Here is a 21,572-nt window from a genome sequence, read left to right on the forward strand (position 1 = left end):
CAATGGAAAAGCTGAGAGGTTTGAACTACAAACAGTTGGAAGATTAATCCTGGTCATCAGATCTGCCAAGCTCTGACCTCCACATATTCCCACATTTAATGAAATTTCTGTGTGGAAAATATTTTGAGTCCACTGAATTGAGTACAGCTGCTGTAGATGGATATTTTACAGACCTTTCAGAATTGTACTTGACAGATGGAATGGACTCACTGCAGAAGTAGTGGACAGTTTCATTACCATAAAAAATGACAACATCAAAAGCTAAGTGTGTATTAGACTTAATAACAAAGCCTTTCACTGCCAGGCCAAGAGATTTTCACCTTTCACCTGCAAATTATGTTTATTTTCAGACATCATCATATTTGTGTGTTACATTGTGGTCTTCAGTCTGAAGACTGGTTTCATGCCGTTCTCCATGCTACTCTGTCCTGTGCTAGCCTCATCATTCCCCAATAACTACTGCAACCTACGTCCTTGTGAATCTGCTTACTGTATTCATCTCTTGTAGAGGGAGACCAATTTTCACCCCTCCACACCCCCTCCCCTCCGCCCCACCCTCACACGTTTTTCTCCAGTACTAAATTGGTGATCGGCTGATCGCTTGATGTCTCTGAATGTGTCCTATCAACTGACCCCTTCTTCTAGTAAGGTTCTGTCACAAATTTCTTTTCTCTCCAATTCTATTCAGTACCTCCTCATTATTTACGTGATCTACCCATCTAATCTTCAGCATTCTTCTGTAGCACCACATTTCAAAAGCTTCTGTTCTCTTCTTGTCTAAACTGTTTATTGTCCATGTTTCTCACTTCTGTACATAGCTACACTCGATACAAATACTTTCAGAAAAGACTACGTGACACTTAAATCTATATTCGATGTTAACAAACTACTCTTCTTCAGAAATGCTTTTCTAGCCATTGCCAGTCTACATTTTATATGCTCTCCACTTTGGCCACCATCAGTTATTTTCCTGCCCAAATAACAATTAAATTCTCATTGGCAAACCTCAAAGTTTTTCTCTCTTCTCTGTGGAATTTAATTCCTACTCTATATTTCTCTTTGGTTTCTTTTACGGCTTGCTCAAAATACAGATTGAATAAAATCAGTGATAGATTACAAAACTGCCACACTCCCTTCCCAATCACAGCTTCCCTTTCTTGTCCCTCAACTCTTGCAACTACTAACTGATTTCTGTATAAATTGTAAATAGCCTTTTGCTCCCTGTATTTTACTCCTGCTGCCTTCAGAATTTAAAAGAAAGTATTCCAGTCAAAATTGTCTAAACCATTCTCTAAGACTAAAAATGCAATAAATGTAAGTTTACCTTTCCTCAACCTAGCTTCAAAAAGACGTTGTAGGGTCAGTATTGTCTCACGTGTTCCAATATTTCTCCAGAATCCAAACTGGTCCTCCCCAAGGTTGACATGTTAGTATTTTGCAACTGATAGTTTGGTCATATTTACACCTGTTGGCACTTGCTTTCTTTGTAATTTGAATTATTATAATCATTTTGAAGTGTGAAGGTATTTCACTTGTCTCATACATCTTGTACACCAGATGCAAGAGTTTTGTCATCGCTGGCTCTCCCAAGACTATGAATATTTCTCACGGAATGTCATCTACTCCCAGGCCTTTGTTTTGACTTAGGTCTTTCATTGCTCTGTCAAATTCTTCCCGCAGTATTGCATCTCCCATCTGGTCTTCATCTACATCCTCTTCCATTTCTGTAACATTGCCCTGAAGTACTTCTCCCTTGTATGGACCCTCTATACACTCCTTCCACCTTTCACTTTCCTTTCTTTGCTTAGGACTGGTTTTCCATCTGAGCTCTTGATATTCCTACATCTGTTTATCTTTTCTCAAGTTAATGTTGCTACTGCTAGTGATATATGCTTCTAAATCCCTAAATCCTTACATTTGTCCTCTAGCTATTCCTGCTTGGCCATTTTGCTCTTCCTGTCAATCTCATTTTTTAGATGTTTGTATTCCTTTCGTCTGCTTCATTTACTGCATTTTTATGTTTTCTCCTTTCATCAGTTAAACTGAATATCTCCTGTGTTATCCAAGGATTTCTCCTAGGCCTTGTCTTTGTACTTGTTTGATCCTATGTTGCCTTTACTATTTCATTTTTCAAAGCCACCATTTCATTTTATACTGTATTCCTTTCCCCTGTTCTTATCAATCATTGCCTAATGCTCCCTCTGAAACTCATAACAACCTCTGGGTCTTTCAGTTTAGCCTTAATTTTATATCTTTTTGCAGTTCCTTCAGTTTTAATCTACAGTTCATAACCAATAAATTATGGCCAGACTCCACATCTGCCCCTAGAAATGTCTTACAATAAAGAACCTGGTTCCAAAATATCTGTCTTACAATTACATAATTAGTCTGAAAGTTTCTTGTGTCTGCAGATCTTTTCCATGTGTACCTTCTTTCATTCTTTTTAAACCAAGTGTTAGTGATGATTAAATTACTCTCTGTGCAAAGTTCTACCAGCTTTCTCTTTCTGACAGTGCATTTTCACTTACTGTTTTTTCTTCTCTTTCTTTTCGTACTATTGCATTCCAGTCCACCCCATCACTATTAAATTTTCGTCTCCCTTTACTATCTGAATAATTTCTTTTATCTCATCATAAATTTCTTCGATCTCTTCATCATCTGCTGATCTAGTTGGCATATAAACTTGTACCACTGTGGTAGGTGCAGTCCTTCGTGTCTATCTTGGTTACATAATGTATTCACTATGCTGTTCTTAGTAGCTTATCTGTGTTCCTATTTTTCAATTCATTATTAAACCTACTCCTGCATTACCCCTATTTGATTCTGTATTTATAACCCTATATTCACCTGAGAAGTAGTTGTGTTCCTCCTGCCACTGAACTTCACTGATTCTACCTATAGCCAACTGTAATTGATCCATTTCCCTTTTTAAATTTTTCTGACCTAATCTGCCTTATTAAGTAACTGTAAGTGTTATCTGGCTGTAAGGATGAGTACCTTAGGAGACGAAAGAAATCTGAAATTTTGAAACAAAAGAATAACAGTTGAAAAATATTGGGGAACCTATATTGTAATGCCGTGAATAAAGCTCCATAAGCATTGGAGTTTTCTTACCATTTTAAATTTTCTGTATTGTAAATAAAAATAGGAAATCTTTAAAAAAAAAAAGCATTTTTCTTGAGGGATATGTGGCATTTAAGCCTCATGTTGACCCACATTTTATTAGATTTCATCATACTGTGTAGAAAGGCTTACACTGCTATACGTCAACAAACAAACAGCTAAGATCGGTGGCAATCCCCCTGCCATAAAACAACAGGAAATCACACAGCATGAGAATGGAAAAATGAGGAGCTGTCTCTTACTGGGCATATAGAGAATGTGGTGATTCACACTGCAAGGTTTGGTGGCAAACTTATAACTTTGGTTATTAATATTAACTGTTTAAATGTTTGTATACAACTCCAACTCGACTGTTGACATTATCCACACTGCCAGCTCCCTAACCATGATTTGCAAGGCCTCAGTTTAATCAGAATTTTATATAATATAGTACAATCAGAAATTCCCCCTGTGCAGGCAGGTGTGAAACACTGCAGCTAGCTCACTAAGCAGCCTTTGATTAGTACTCAGGACATAATCATCTACTTACAGCAAGTGGATATTTTATGTTCTTTAAATTAAGTGAATGCATTATCCAACCTCATAAAACATTTATGTGCAATCTTGAGTCGTCATTAATGTCATGTGGAGATTTTGGTGAACTTACAATGGTGCTCGATAAATGATGATTAGACTCTGCGAACATAAGAGTCAAGTATTCCTGTTAGAATGGCTCTAAAGACTGTTATTTTTTCCTTAGTTTTATTATAAACAAGGTGGCATCCTTTTATTTTGAGCCTTTAACTGAAATAGAGTTGAGACTTTCCCACTCGCAGTTCCATCGTTCACAGTTGATTGTTCGCATATTAGAATCTGCGACTGGCAGAGAAGAATATTAATTGGACATTGAGACAACTTCACAAGACATGAGGTAACACAATGTTTTGAAGGTGAATTAAGGAAGCAGCAGGTGTGCTTGACCTTTTCTTTATGGGTTGGTCAACATAGCCCTCCACATGCAACAATTCATGTGGAACAACTCATGCTGTTGGCATCCAATGCAGTAAGATGTCACACCAGGAACATTCCTTATATTTAATCTCAATTAATTTATTAGTTAGGCAACGGGGCATGTCTTGTGCAAGAAAATGCTGTTAAACAATGGAGCATTTTAAAAAGGTATATGCTACACCCTAAGTGATCTTTTCTGGGGGGGATTTAGTATCCCTGTCAGCAGGCATCAAGATGTACGTAGATGAGCTGGTGTGGGTATTACAGTGGAATAGTGCAGAATGCAGCCATGGAGGGCAGACGCAAAGTGTGATAAAGGGAGCCACTGACCCACATGTTTACTTGGTGATGAGGCCTGGCAGCTCTTATGCTGACATCAACATACTCAGAGTTGGATCTCACTTCATGCTGCACTCTGGATTCTTGACACCGAGTGGCTCATTCATTGATGCTGATTGCATTGTACTCATCTCTATGTGGTGGTCGGATTTTCATCTCACCCACTAGTTTATTCACATGTCGAGTTTCATTCCCTCTTTCGAGGTTTCAGCTGCCTAGCTTTGCAGTCAAGCCACTATAGGACAGTATAGTTACATTTGTGTCAACAGTGATGGTTTGTGGCATTGTCACATCCAGGTAAGATACGAAAGTGACATCATACAACCTTCTTACACGTAATGCTTTTTTTAAAATTATTTATCTTTTTTAAATAGTGTTAAATTGTGGTCACCATGGACCCACCATTTTTGGAATGCTGGCAGGAACAGTTGGGTCTCCAGGAACAGCAACAACTCCTAAAAAGAAATTGAAACTGCTCTGTACGCAGGCCATGCTGCTGGCAGGCCAGGTGTCTGCAGATAAGCCTTCTCCCCACCATGCCCAGGTACTGTTCACTGGCTTTGGCGAGTCCATGAAAATGTGGGGGAATTACCTCCACTGGTTCTTGCTACACGGCCACATAAGGCATACCTCTAGTCCAGTTGATAATGCTGCCTTGTCATTGTCCAGCAGTGTGGGGCTGTACAAAATCATGCAAATTTTTATATTTGCTGTGGTATGCAGATCTGACTACTGCCTCATTTTACCCAGCTTCTAAATCAGAAGTGGAGCGATTTGTGTGAATATTCAAGTCTCAAATGAAGAAGTACATGCCTGCCTCGTCCAATGATGACATGCTACATAGATTTCTAGCCACATACTGGGTGGGTGATGCCGGTTAATGGGTGCAGTCTAATGAAATGTTTGTCTAGGTGTCTTTTGGATTTGTTGCACCCCAAGTTGAATGCCCTGGACAGTCGTGGCCCACCATGTTTTCCTCATGGGGCTGCAGTGTAGGCCAGGTCTTTCTGTCAGCAGCACATGTGGCTGCCAAGTGTTGTCATGGGCCACAAAGGTGGCATTTGGTTGTAGTGAATGTCAGTCAGGAGCAGCTGACCAATCATTCCAATCAGTTGGATCTGCAACCTGTTGGACCCTAGACACTGCCATCTCCCAAGCCAGCTGGGCAACAGGGCCGATCTCAATTGAGGCAGCATGCTCACCCACTGCCACCCCCACTACGCCATCAGCCATTTTATCTTCAACTGCATGTATAGCTCCCACAACTACCGATGGAGAGCTTGCATAAGTTAGCCTGGTGCCCTCCTTCCCCCCTCACCAGTGTATGAGCCCCCCCCCCCCCCCACACCAATGTTGACAGACCAACCATTACCCTAGTTTCCACCAACTTCCACCCCTATAGTGGAGACAGCTGCATCAGTGTTGCCTCCTTCTGTAGTCAGTCAGCTATCAGAGAATTTTTTACCCTCTCCAGTTTTGCAACAGAGTTTACAGCAGAAGCCAAGCCATTTTTGGCTCTATGTGACCTTTTCAGGGAGTAAGGATTTAGTATCCCCTCAGCAGACATTGAGATGGATGCAAATGAGATGGTGTGGGTATCACAGAGAATACAGCAAAGTGCTGTCACAGTTGATGGGCACAAGGTGTGATATAGGCAGAGCTACTGACCCAGGTGTTTACTTCTGGTGTCAATAGGCCTGATCCAAGAGTTCTCATGGGGCATCAAGTTACTTGGGCCTTTGGGCATCAAGTTACTTGGGCCTGGCTCTCACCTTGTGCCATGCTCTGGGTTCCAAGTGCCATGATGTTCAGTTGTTCATGCTGGTCTCATTGTGTTTTTTTCTGTGCTCATCACTATGCAGTCTTCAGATTTTCTGTTCCTCATAGGTTGACTCACACATCAAGTTTCTTTCCCTCTTCCAGGGTTTCAGCTCCTCAACTTTGTTGTCAAGCCAATGTAGGCTAATACAGTTACACTTGTGCCAACAGAGGCAGTTCAGGGACAAATACAAAAGATCACATACGCTCTGTCATAGGTAAAGCAGATGGCAGACTTTGGTCCATTGGTAGATAACTGGGAAAATGCAGTCTACACAGGGGATTGCTTAAGAAGTCTTGTGACCCATCCTACAATATTTGCTCAAATGTATGTGACTCATACGGAATAGGACCTACAGTAATACTGAATGTATACAAAGTGGGACAGCAGGAACTGCCACACAAATTTGTTGGGCCACTGGAAGACCACTGCGGAAAGGCTGAAAAACCTGAACCAGCAGGCACTTTAAGGTAGATACCAACTATCTCACAAAGTACCACTTACAAAATTTCATGAACCATAAGTGAAGAATGCATACTGTATTACTGCCTCCTATGTATGAATAAGAATCAGTACTTATTTTCTGCCTTTGATAATTGAGTTTTCTGTTACAATAATATAATTTTTTATAATTTTGTAATAATGAATTTTATTAATCGCACTCATGAAGCAGCCACATTACTGGTTGTTCTGCTCATGTTTGTTGATGTGTTTGCGGAATCAAGAGTCAATACACAGGCAGGTCATGGCTCTCAGATGTAGATGGCATTCCCTTTGTCATCAGTTCATCAATCTTCATTCATCATACCCCATGTAACATACACTCCTGGAAATGGAAAAAAGAACACATTGACACCGGTGTGTCAGACCCACCATACTTGCTCCGGACACTGCGAGAGGGCTGTACAAGCAATGATCACACGCACGGCACAGCGGACACACCAGGAACCGCGGTGTTGGCCGTCGAATGGCGCTAGCTGCGCAGCATTTGTGCACCGCCGCCGTCAGTGTCAGCCAGTTTGCCGTGGCATACGGAGCTCCATCGCAGTCTTTAACACTGGTAGCATGCCGCGACAGCGTGGACGTGAACCGTATGTGCAGTTGACGGACTTTGAGCGAGGGCGTATAGTGGGCATGCGGGAGGCCGGGTGGACGTACCGCCGAATTGCTCAACACGTGGGGCGTGAGGTCTCCACAGTACATCGATGTTGTCGCCAGTGGTCGGCGGAAGGTGCACGTGCCCGTCGACCTGGGACCGGACCGCAGCGATGCACGGATGCACGCCAAGACCGTAGAATCCTACGCAGTGCCGTAGGGGACCGTACCGCCACTTCCCAGCAAATTAGGGACACTGTTGCTCCTGGGGTATCGGCGAGGACCATTCGCAACCGTCTCCATGAAGCTGGGCTACGGTCCCGCACACAGTTAGGCCGTCTTCCGCTCACGCCCCAACATCGTGCAGCCCGCCTCCAGTGGTGTCGCGACAGGCGTGAATGGAGGGACGAATGGAGACATGTCGTCTTCAGCAATGAGAGTCGCTTCTGCCTTGGTGCCAATGATGGTCGTATGCGTGTTTGGCGCCGTGCAGGTGAGCGCCACAATCAGGACTGCATACGACCGAGGCACACAGGGCCAACACCCGGCATCATGGTGTGGGGAGCGATCTCCTACACTGGCCGTACAACACTGGTGATCGTCGAGGGGACACTGAATAGTGCACGGTACATCCAAACCGTCATCGAACCCATCGTTCTACCATTCCTAGACCGGCAAGGGAACTTGCTGTTCCAACAGGACAATGCACGTCCGCATGTATCCCATGCCACCCAACGTGCTCTAGAAGGTGTAAGTCAACTACCCTGGCCAGCAAGATCTCCGGATCTGTCCCCCATTGAGCATGTTTGGGACTGGATGAAGCGTCGTCTCACGCGGTCTGCATGTCCAGCACGAACGCTGGTCCAACTGAGGCGCCAGGTGGAAATGGCATGGCAAGCCGTTCCACAGGACTACATCCAGCAACTCTACGATCGTCTCCATGGGAAAATAGCAGCCTGCATTGCTGCAAAAGGCAGATATACACTGTACTAGTGCCGACATTGTGCATGCTCTGTTGCCTGTGTCTATGTGCCTGTGGTTCTGTCAGTGTGATCATGTGATATATCTGACCCCAGGAATGTGTCAATAAAGTTTCCCCTTCCTGGGACAATGAATTCACGGTGTTCTTATTTCAATTTCCAGGAGTGTACATTAAACAAGACACACGTTAGAGATATACAATGTCATAATCTTCCTGAAATTTGAATATTATTTACATTAATATTTAAAAATATGAACGAACTTATTAAAAAAATAAATAGTTGCCTAGTTTGTTGATGGACAAAACAAAGCCTTACATCACCTTGACACATCTCAGTAGCTAGTGTGACACCTATGATTCGGCTGCTGTTTATACCTCAATTTACAGCCTCTATATATGACATTAATTCATAATTCTGATCCTCACTTTTTCCCATTTTATTGCCTGTACATTATTTTTATCACAAATAACCACTCCCAACATTTTCTTTTCAGTGTTTATTTTGGCATTGTCAATATTTATACCCATCGTTATAATCATGTTTGTCAATTTCATCAAATCAGAGTCCATTTTGTGTAATAGCATTACAGCCTCTGGATCATGGGGTCCCAGGTTCGATTCCCCACCAGGTTGGAGATTTTCTATGCTCGAGGACTGGGTGTTTGTGTCGTCCTCATCATTTCATCATCATTCGTGACAGAAGCTAGGTTGGATTGTGTAAAAAATTGGACTGTGTAAAAATTGGGATTTTGTACGAGTGTTGATGGCCACGTAGTTGAGTGCCCCACAAACCAAACATCATCATTTTGTGTAGTTCACCTTTACTTATCTAATTTGATGTTTTGTCATAAACAATTTTTAGTTGACCAGTTAGCCCAAAAGTGTGTTTATTTGTTTGTTCAAATCCTCCATGAATTTCTTTCAATGAATCATGTTCTCCTTAGTTTATTCCTTACAGAGAAATCCCAAATGTAATCTTCCTCCCACCCAAGAAGTTGTGCTAAATCATGTAACATCTCCTTATACTTGTGTCATTCTATAATTCTTTTTATTATGTGCCACTCATGTTTTACCTAAACCACTATTTACGTTTCGTTTCTCAGTCAGCTTAATTGTGACATCATCCTTCACTTTCTGAGATTCACTAACTGCGAGCATCTAATCACATTTGTTATTAACTAACATGTTAACATTATTATCCATATTGACAATATTTTTCTGCATGGCCATATCGTCACATATTTTCTTACTAGCATAACTCAGCTCGCCTTAGTTACTCTATAGTAGCAGCCATTAACTATCAGTCCTAAAATGGCACAGTAAATTATGAGAGTCTTTATCTTGAACAAAGTACCACTTATTTGCCAAAACAATATCATTGTACCCTATACTTCGATATTAACTCAGTGAAATATATCATCATTATCTCTTTTAATTAACACATTAATATTGTTCTCTTTACTAGCAACACTTCCCAGAATGGTGATCTCCTCACCTGCAGTTTCATTAACTGAACTAATTTTGCCTGATTTGCAGTAGCAATTATTTACAAAACACAAAATTTATAACTCCTAAAATTTCAAAATTAAGCCCCTTAAACAACAGCAAAAGTTCCTTTCTTTAATAATTTTGTAAATACAATGTACATTAATTACTGTAAAGTCAGGTGCTGTCTCCATGCTGTCATGAAACTGAAGCCATGCTTGTCAAGCTGTCAACCCAGCCAGACCCATATCAACTGCCAGTAGTCTGCTGCTGCTGCTGCTGCTGCTGCTGCTGCTGCCGCCTGCTGTACTCTAAGTTGTGCACACCATCTATCAAGAGCCGCTGATGCCATGAAGTTGATACAAGGCTACCAATTACTTGACCGAATCACCATCAGTCACCAGTAATGCACCTCTGCTATTGCTGCACTTGCAGCCGTCCATGCCATCCGATGATCACATTGTCTTCACACATCCACCTCCACTTCAGTTTGCTCACTGTCACCAGATTAGTGTCATGGCAATAAACATCCAATCACAGTTTCTAATACCCACAATGTTCCACAACAACACTCCGCAATCAACATCTTCTACTACTGTTTGTAATTAATATTGCCACACATAGGACACAGAAATATTGAGTGTCACTGTTCATAATAATGTAACCCTCAGTATCAGTTCAAAATCAAAAGTTTTTCCTAATGTTCAATGTTAAACATAATCAACTCTGCCAAATGTAATTTTGATTGTTCAACATAATTTCTGCCTCAGTAGTTATTCATTGTTTAATGGCTATTAACACAGCTCACACATAATATTCATTGTTCAGAATATTTCATGACATGCTAATAATTTACTGTTCACTGGCCATATTCAATATTTATTGTTCAAACACTTCTTGCCATGCCTATTACATATTGTTCAATGACTAATTTCAAAATACATATGTAGAATCCAGTGTTCAAAATATTTCCTGTCATACAAATTCAGTTTACTTGCAATTTCCAAAATTCACATGCAATTTTCACAGCTCAAACGCTTTGTGTCTCGCCAGACACTACAGTCTATTGGCTGTTTTCCTCAGAAAGGTATGCCGAGTGTAATGATATGGCACCCAATGTTCAAAACATTTTCAGTCACTCACATTATATTGTCTGTTTTCCCCAGAAAGCGATACCATATGTAGCACATCCTTTTAAAACTTCATTACTGTAGACCAGCATTTTCCCCACCAGGGATGCTGTATGTAAGATATGCATTTTTTTAATCACCATATTTAACAGTTTTTTCCCAACAAGGACTACCCTTGTAGTGGCTCCTTTTAAATTTAAACCCCACTGCCTGAGATATATGGAATGTTACTTGCATAACACATTATGGTGTTGGACATGCTAACAGTGTGAGTCGTTTCTCACGAGTTGTTGCATGTGGAGTTGACTAACCAGTGAAGAGTAGGTTCTGTGCACCTGCGACTTCTATATTTCACCATTAATAGGTTGGCTTGATATCCCAATTGGTCTTCTCCACCGGTTGCAGATTCTAACATGGATACAATCAACTGTGAATGAGGGAGTGCAAATGGGAAAGTCTTTGATCTACTTCAATGAAAGCCTCAAAATAAAAGGATGCCACCTTTTTTATAATAAAACTAAGGAAAAATAAGAGTCTATAGAGCCAGTCTAATACTAATACTAATACTTGAATCTAAGTTCACAGATCCTAATAATCATTTATCGAGCATCTTTGTAAGTTCACAGAAATATCCATCTGACTTTAATGACCACACACTATCACACACATGCAAGATCACACATAAATATTTTATGAGGTCAAATACTGCTCTCACTTAATTTCAAGACCATAAAATATCTACTTGCATAAATACATACATGTCGTCAGCCTGAATGATAGTCAAAGAGCCTGCTTGCATAGGACACATTTCTGATTGGTTGATTTATTCAGCCAGTGATAGATAATATTATACGAAATTCTGATTAAAAAGTGAGCTTGATTTTTAGTTACTAAAAGCATGTTTACAAAGCTGTCAGATGGTTCAAATGGCTCTGAGCACTATGCGACTTAACTTCTGAGGTCATCAGTCGCCTAGAACTTTGAACTAATTAAACCTAACTAACCTAAGGACATCACACACATCCATGCCCGAGGCAGGATTCGAACCTGCGACCGTAGCGGTCGCTCGGCTCCAGACTGTAGCGCCTAGAACCGCACGGCCACTCTGGCCGGCACAAAGCTGTCAGTATGGATAATGTCAACAGTCTAGTTGGAGTTGTATATAAACATTTAAACATATAATATTAATAACCACAGTTATATGTTTACTGCCGAGCCTTGCAGTGTGAATCTCTGCATTGTCTATATGCTCCACTAAGACATGGCTCCTGCTCGCATCTCTGTTCTCATGCTGCGTGACCATCTGTTGTTTATGGGACCATGTGTTGTTTTATGGGATGGGAATTGCTTCACATATTAACTCCTCACTGGTGTACAGCAGCATAAGGCTTTCTACACACAGCAGCACAAGCCTTTCTACATTGTATGATGAAATCTAACTTGGAGCATATATGTGCCACAAAGGTCAAAAATTGCCTAGCTTTTATTGTGACCTCTGTCACAAAACAAGAGAGGGTTCGAGATTCCCTGGCAGTGGATAGGCCACCAAAGAAGACAATGCCAATGCAGCTGGCTTCACCAGAGGGGCGTATGTTCTAGAGGCTGGGATAACGGTACTGGTTTAAATTTCACAGGCTCCCACATCAGTAGTCACTGGAGTTATGCATGCCAATGCCCTAGGCAGTCAAAGATGGGACAGTGGAGGGTGCTGTAGAGATGGCATCAAATGAGCATGCTGCCACAATTGGGAACGTCCCACAAGAAGAACAGTGCAATTGACCCCATCACCTGTCTGGCTTGGAGATGGCAGATGTGCCTGCTTAGAATGACAGGTCAGCTGTTCCTGAATGACACCCATAAAAAAAATAAAAAAAAAGCCATCTCACCATGACACCTGGCAGCCACTTGTGCTGCCGACCGAATGACCATTGTAAGGAAAACAAGGCAGGCCAAGGCAATCGGGGGAGTGCATCTTGGGGTGCAACGAATCCAAAAGACCCCATGGCTGGTACCCACGCAAACTTTTCCATGGACTGCAACCATTAACTAGCATTTCAAAGCATGTGGCAAGAGAAATAGAAAGGGCATCATCGCAGGATGAAGCAGACACAGATTTCCTCATTTGAAATTTGAATGCTTGCTCAAATTGCTCTACCTCCAAGTTAGAAACCAGGTGAAATGAGGCTGTAGTCAGATGCTGGATACCATTGTGAATGCAAAAGTTTGCACAGTCTTGTACAGTACCACACTGCTGGATGATAATAAGGCAGCGTTATCAAATGGACTGGCAAAATGCCTTACCTGGCAGTGCAGCAAGAACCAGTGCAGACAATTCTCCCACCATCCCATAGATTTGTTGAAGCCAGTGAACGGCACTGGCGGTGTGGGGGAGAAGTGTTCCACTTGTAAGAACATCCTATATCACCACTTTTGTATCTGATAGAGATGTGACAAGGCCGTGAACCATCATCACCAGCACAGATGTAACTGTACCTGCCTGCAGTGACTTGATTGCAAAGCCAAGTAGTTGAAACCGTGGGGAGGGAACAAAACTACGTGTTGAGTCAATTTATGGGGGAGCAGAAAATCTGAACACCACATACAGATGAGTATGGAGAAAGACACAATGCAATCCATGCAAATGATTGAGAAAGTCAGCAGGTGGAACCCAGAGCATGGTGCAAAGCAATATTCAGCTCTGGGTATGTTTATGTCAGTATAAGAACTGCTGGACCAGGCCTATCACCACCAGCAAGTGAACACCCTTGTCAGTGGTCCTGCCCCTATGATGTTTCATGCAAGCTCTCCATGACAGCATTCTGCACTATTTTGCTGTGATACCTATGTCATCTCATCTGCCTCCATCTCAGTGTCTGCTGGTGGGGATACTAAATGATCATTTCATTTCACATCCTCACAAACTGTTACACCAAGGTATTTGTATGAGTGGACTGATTCGAATTGTGACTCATTGGTATTGCTGTAATAGGATATTATGCTTTTTTTTCATTTTGTGAAGTGTCCTGGCAACTGTGGCATCCTCTGTTGGATAAAAGTTTCCCCGGCAGTGGATTGACCAATGAGGGAGAAAATGCAGACAGAGCTGACACCTCTGGAGGGACAGAATACTGCGGAGGCTGTGGTAACGGGCAGTCAGCTGACATCATCAGTAGTGAGGAACTGTCCACTGGAGAGGGGGGAAGGAGGGTTCTGGTTCAAATTCCTCAGGATCCCACATCAGCAGTTACTGGAGCTATCCCCATTAGTGCCCTACTATGGGGTCAATGGAAGAATGGTGTAGCGTGTGGTAAGGGTGGCAGCAGGTGAGCATGCTGTCACAATTGGGAGCCTCACACGGGAACACCACCATGACTGACCCCATCATCCAGCTGGCTTGGAGATGGTGTGTGCACACCTCGGTGACACTACTGCAGAGTGTGAGTTGTGTTGAAATTCCATAAAAAATGCTGTTCTTCCTCAGTCTTCTCTGTCAGTCACTAGGATGATACGCGTATGACTATGATGCCCAGATGACAGACTTCATTTGTTCCAGTGTCTGTCACAATCTGCTAGTGGTTACAACTTGTTCCCTCAATGGCTGCTGGAATAACCTGTTCAAAATGTTGAATGATCTTCTCCAGGCAGGCACACTGTGTGCACAAGATTGTCATTCTTATCCCTTGTTGCCATTTCCATACAGGGTACCACTACTTTCTGTTCATACGAATTGCTGACAATTAACTACCCTTTTGCATTGTCTTCCCCCGACATAGGACAGAGTAGGCTTCCCAACTGTGTCTGCTATATTTGTTAAAATCATTTTTATTTTCAATCACAGTCATTTCTAGACAATAAAAGTATCATACTTCTTAAAATTCCTTCTCACCATTGCACTTCTGTTGACTGCAGCCTAATACTTGAAAACATGATCAAATACTCAATTATATGAAATGTTTTTCAGAATAACATGAGAGAATTAGATGACTCATAAATTGTATTACTCATTTGCTTTCTTTACATGGTTCATCCAAGCATCATACCTGGAAAGCAGTACTTTGATGTCAAGCTCCACTGTTTGTCGAAGGATACAACTTTTCTACAGATATTAATTGTTTCACATTCCAAAAATGACCCTGTTTTGTAAATCCTTGTTTCCACTCTCTCTTAACATTTTTCAGTCAGATTCCTCAACCTACCCCCCCCCCCCCCCCCCCCGACCTGTCACAACTCAGTCTACCTTATTTCCAAAACTGTTTTCTATGGTTCCACTACAGTTCATACAAATTGAGCCTATCTTTCTCAAATATCCCTACAATCCAGCTTTTATTCTAGTTGTAACATAACAATGTTTTCAATCATATGTGTGTGTTATTTAATTTATTCTATAATATTATGTGTATAGTGAAATACTGAACAAGTTTCAGAGACAGACTGAAATCACCAGTTTATCTCTAAATCATCTCTGTTCCTTCCAAATTCAGTACAGGCTATCCCATACTGCTGTTAATCTATCATATATGAGATAATGTGTATGGAAAGTAGTTTGGCTTTTCCACAGTTACAGAATTGTTACTGAGATTTTATTTTACTTTTTGCAGTGGATAAGTTGTGTTTATTGTGTAGTTCACCATTCTTATTGCCAGCTGCAATTTAATTTAAATCAATTAGTTGTGCTCATGTAAAATTAAGTCCCAGTTTGGAACATGAATTAGGATACTTTCTTTCTTAGGACAAATTTAAAGTGTTGGAGTCAAAAAATTATTGTGTAAATAAACCTTATATTAAACTGACACATTCCACATCATTAAAATGTCATATTCATGATCTATGGAAAAAGTATTAATGTAATGTAATCTGAGCATACCTTGTGAACTGACTCACAGTTTCCATATGATTGAGAGAAGCTAATGGCAAGTGAGAAAGCTTTATTGTTTATAAATGACACACTGGGTTTCATGTTGCATAAGTTCTGAAAAAAAAACTGAAACTCACACAGCTGTTACCTGATTAGTGCCTTTAACAGATAATCAATATTTTGCCATATTGATACAGATCCCAAACCAAGAAGTAGATGATTGATGATGAGAGTACACTTGCTTGTCTGGAGGTTTCTTTATGCCCAGAAGAGAATGTAGCAGTTTCCTCTAACTGCCATGATGTTACTGAAACATAGGATGCTTACTCCAAAAAGAAATCTGTTACTTTAATGTGGTTTCTAAAAAATTCCTGTCTTGAGTTGCAGAGGTGTGTAAAACTATCTGTTGGAAATTGAGACTCAGAACTTGCTTCTGTCATCATCATAAATATGGCCAGAAATTTGTCCTGGCTATTTAGGTACAAATATTCTTGTGTGACCTCTTTATACCACAGATTAGTGAAGACACACTTGAAAGATGAAAATTTTGTGCAGATGACGATCTTCAGTAGGAATGGAATAATGAAGGTGGCCAGCAGCTAGAAGACCCAACCGACTTGGCTTTATGAATTGTTTTAAAGGATGTGTGACATTTAATGTAGTGGAAATTATTTAAAAAGTTTCAAGATAACAATTGGTGTGCAGCAAAACATTCATAGTGTCTATCATTTTAGCAACTTAAAATATACATCACAACAGGAAACAAAAGGAGCTTCTCATTGTATTGTATGGGTTTGGCACATTTTTGCATGTCCAGTTGCTGTAAATCAGTTTCCAATGAAGCAATAGCTGCTTGAAACACATAATGAAGATCCATCTCAACCACTCTTGGAAGGAAATTTCGTTATGGTTTCCCTGCACAAACTCCAGATGGTTTCTTCCTTAACACTGTATTCCCTTCCATCCTAATCCACCTTCTCATTACACACATGGTGCAATGGAGCACACCGTACTCATATAGTGACATAATAACTCATATGATGTAATAGGATTCTAATGTAAACTGCCAAAATGTTTAGTGAGCAATCCCCTTTTGCATATGATGTGGGGAAACTATTCATATTCATGTTGGTGGATTAAAGCACATAAAAAACTTTAGCAGTGGGTGAGGTTATTTGATCATTTTTCTTGATCATACCTTTTTGTTTTTGCAATTGCAGTATTTCAGTATTTTTATAATGTATTTAGTGTTAGGTTTTAGTATGAAACATCAATTAAACAATACTATCATTTAGTGCAGTTAAATGTAAAATTATATGTTTTCCTACTTTTATAGCATCTGTTAAAGACTAGTTTGCAGTCTCATCAGGATGAGATGGGATTTTAATGCAACTATTGAGATGTGTTAATTAGTAGTGATAACTGTCACTCAGTAAACTTTTCTGTACTTCATATCGTAGTGACAAGTTCACTGGCCTTTTGCCAGATGCAGCATAGCCACTTGCTGAGCAGATGTTGCTGCACTGCTGGGGAGTCTTGCTCGCTGTTTCACATCGTAGCTACAGTTGTTCACTGAGGATGGAGATCCAGTTTGTCATGTTGTGGATCATGATCTGCAACTGTGAAAAGTGTGCCTATGGTATTCAAAGAATTACTGTTTCCTGCTGCCTTCGTGGTCATGAGCTTGCACCTTCAGAGTTAAGAGTCTCCCACTTCTACTGCATTGGTTTGTGGCTGCGTAGCTGCCAGTATTTACTACACAGTCAGTGATTGTCATAGAAAGAAAATAATGAGCAGCCTTTGTATGTATGATTAGAGTACTGGTTGTGATTTGTGAAAATCCCTATTCTTTGAACTGGAATTTTAATTTGAGTTCTTGCGTATAATGCCTTGTAACTTTGATTAGTAACTGTTATATTTGTCATAGTCCTCAATGTGGACCAGCATTCCATGTTTCCAGAAGATGCCCAAGTTATTGCTAAGCCCACTCGTAAAAAGCAATACCTTACCAAACTGAAACTCTTTTACTACTTGGTGCAATAATGGCCAGGTATAAGCAGAATTATTAATTTTAACTTGTGTGTTTTATTTTTAAAGACTAATGAGTTAAAATGCCATGAAAGATTAATCATTAAAATTGTTTATTCCCTTTTACACACTCATTGTGATAAATTGCCAATTTAAAAAAAAATCAGGATTATTGATTCAAAATATAGAAACATATTGTTCACAGCTAAGGTCTGAAAGGGCCTTATGAGATTTTTTTGGCATCCAACATGTAATTCATTTCTGTTGTTTTCACCTTGTGCCTATGCGGGTTTTTACCCTGTGTGTGTTTTAGAGTATCTAATATGAGCCGAATAAAGGGACTGAGCAATATCTGGGCTAAGCTCATGCTGGCCATCTTATGTCAATGCCTGATTACTAAGCAAAGGCATTTGTTTTCAGCTCTTTGAATTGTGATTTAATGTTGTTAATGCTTTCATTGTTTACATGTGAATTGGGCACTTTATTAACCCATGTATTGAATAACAGAAAACTGTTATGAAACTTGTAAATTATGTTAATACCGATTCTCTCCCTTTATGGCATTTAAACTCAAATGAGCAAAATTTTAAATTTTCTTGAAATGTTTAAAATAATAACTTAAACTGTCATTCTGATTTTGTGAGTCATTAATAACTTTATGGTGGCTCTTATAATGCCTGTTTTGGAAGAAGTCAAAATAACTGTGTGTTGACTGAAGTATCATCTTTCTCAGGAATTCAAATGTTCATTATTGTCAACATTGTTTGAATGCCACTGGTTCTTAATTTCATCATTGAGATCAGAACTGTGCTATATCTCTCTGTGAGTGAAATTATAAGACAGAAAATCGAGCAGTTCAAAATTTATGAGAATGAAAGTGAAATTCGGCCTAAATATTTATTTAAGCTGACAAGCACACCAGTGTGCAGTGGAGTCAACAGAGGAAACAGCAGGTTATAATTCATACACTTACATATTCTTTATGCCTCTTATGATGTATCATGTCATTGTGATGGTTCAAAGTTAAATATTTCTGTAGACACCATGCCTGTGATCAAAATACATTCAGATAGTGTACATTATCCTTGCTGAGATTTAAAAGTTCAGTGAAGGTATTGCATACAATATCTTTGGATGGCCCATACCACACACTTAACAAAGAACCAGTCATTAAGCTTTGAGTATTCCAACCCATTTGAAATCAGTGAAACAACAAAGTGGCAATATTAACACTGGTAACATTCTAGATCATACTGATTATGAATATTTTGGCTACCCATCCATACACATCCATGGATACTGACAGTGAGTAACACCACTGTGACACAATGCAGTAACATCTATGTGACATCACTTCAAATTTTCTTTTTTTCTCATTGGCACTTTTCAGTTCTTCCCAAATTATGTCGTAAAGTTAACCAACCTGACTAGATACTTCTCATAACAATAACTTCATTTTGATAATGATTTAAAAATAATATGAACTCTTAAATTAATATTTGTGAATGCCTTATAAGTAGATTCTTAACAGTAAAATGACTTACTTGCTGTGATGAGATGGCTAAGGTGTGTAATGTAGCTCACAGCAAGACGCAACGTCTCAATCCGTGAAAGTTTGCGATCTCGTGGCTCTGTTGGTATCAGCGAGCGCAGTGCTGTATATGCTGAGTTCACACTGTATTGGTGGAAATTCAGATTAATTGATAATTGTTTTTATAATATATTTTCTTTAAAATGAAAATGTAGTATTATGGAACAAATTTTTGATTCTTTTGTCTCAACTGTGTGGGCTAGACATTTTAAATGTGAGAATATCCAAATATCTGTGAGAACAAAAACTAGCTTGTTAATGATTTGTATTGACTTTAGATGAAGACTGGTTAAACATAAGGAACTGGGCACTGTTGGTTTAAGTAACTATTTTGTCTTTTGATTTTAATTCAAAGATACCAAAATTAGGGTCTGATAGTATTAACTAATTTTCAAGCATCTACATTAAATGCAATACATGTGTGGAATTTTTTGTCCACTCTGCTGCAGAAAATGTGTCAGTATCCTTACTGACACCTGTGCAATGTTTAACATGACTTAGTGCCAGAAATATGCAGCCTTACAAAATAAGTTTATGAAATAGGGATATGCTATCTATAAAAATATGCCAACACTTAAAGAATAAAATTTGACAACCCAGCAACCAGCCATCTGTTTACATGCCTTTATAACAGTAAACTCCTCATCTTTTCAACTCAAAGATAAACTTTGGGCTCATCAGTAAATATTATTTATTTTCTATTCAAGATGTTGATTACTGTAACAGACCTTACAATATTTGTGTACTATTTCTGACACTTTCTCTTAATAAATCCCAGCATCACAGTTCCTCATTGGTAGATATTGTCATGTGGTAACACAACTGAGTCAGAATCCAAAAGCAGGGATGTCACTGAAGTACAACACTTAGCTCTGAAAGAATGTTAATTCCCAACATATGGACACAAGAGAACTCGAAATTCAGAGGGGAAAAAGGAGGCTGGGGGCTTACACCCACTTGCTATAATTTCATTCCTTACAAATATAATTTTCTTTCTTTCTTTCTTTTCATTATGCATGTGATAAATATGCTACAGCTATACCCGTGAGCAAATAGTTAATGGTTTGTCAAATAATGAGGTTCAGTGACAAGTCCTTCATTTACTTCTTTCATAAGCTGTTCATATTTTCCAAGAACTTATTATATGAAAAGATATTTATAATTTCTGTTTCCCACAAGAAATTTTCACTATTTTGGCCTTTAAGACTGTTTGATTCTCAGAAATTATGTAGTAATTAGTTACCCTTATTTTTTAAATTAAAAACACTTGCTTTAAATAATATTTTTAATTAAAATTTTAAGAAATTTGAGAAAATAATGAACCTAAGAATTTGCATAAAAATCAGATATGTACAATGCAATAACTAAAGACTCCAGCTAACATTATTAATGTTACAGAAATCCATCATATAAATAAACCAAATTATTACATGTTTCTCTGTGATGTAATTGCAACTACCTAGCTCTTATTGCAAACTAGAATCTAATAACAATAATAATTACTACTCTGATGTAAATCTATAAGTAATTACGAGAGCCCTTTGTGCAGTCAGTTGGGTTTTAAAGATCATACACACAGGAAGTGCAAAATGGCTAAGCAGGGATGGCTAGAGGACAAATGTAAGGATGTAGAGGCTTGTCTCACTAGGGGTAAGATAGATACTGCCTACAGGAAAATTTAAGAGACCTTTGGAGAGAAGAGAACCACTTGTATGAATATCAAGAGCTCAGATGGCAACCCACTTCTAAGCAAAGAAGGGAAAGCAGAAAGGTGGAAGGAGTATATAGAGGGTTTATACAAGGGCGATGTACTTGAGGACAATATTATGGAAATGGAAGAGGATGTAGATGAAGATGAAATGGGAGATAAGATACTGCGTGAAGAGTTTGACAGAGCACTGAAAGACCTGAGTCGAAACAAGGCCCCGGGAGTAGACAACATTCCATTAGAACTACTGATGGCCTTGGGAGAGCCAGTCATGACAAAACTCTACCATCTGGTGAGCAAGATGTATGAGACAGGCGAAATACCCACAGACTTCAAGAAGAATATAATAATTCCAATCCCAAAGAAAGCAGGTGTTGACAGATGTGAAAATTACCGAACTATCAGTTTAATAAGTCACAGCTGCAAA

At 39.6% G+C, this 21,572-nt stretch overlaps 1 protein-coding gene across 1 annotated transcript in view; it reads right to left on the reverse strand.

Moving 5' to 3' along the window:
- LOC126469821 (basic helix-loop-helix transcription factor scleraxis-like) overlaps positions 1–21,572 on the reverse strand; it is an 85,312-nt gene that overhangs the window by 16,883 nt on the left and 46,857 nt on the right. Inside the window, exon 2 of the mRNA XM_050097108.1 lies at positions 19,391–19,521. Within this exon, the coding sequence (XP_049953065.1) occupies positions 19,391–19,521 (131 nt within the window). The remainder of the gene's footprint in view (positions 1–19,390; positions 19,522–21,572) is intronic.

Source organism: Schistocerca serialis, chromosome 3, assembly GCF_023864345.2.
Source record: "Schistocerca serialis cubense isolate TAMUIC-IGC-003099 chromosome 3, iqSchSeri2.2, whole genome shotgun sequence".
Lineage (NCBI taxonomy): Eukaryota > Metazoa > Arthropoda > Insecta > Orthoptera > Acrididae > Schistocerca > Schistocerca serialis.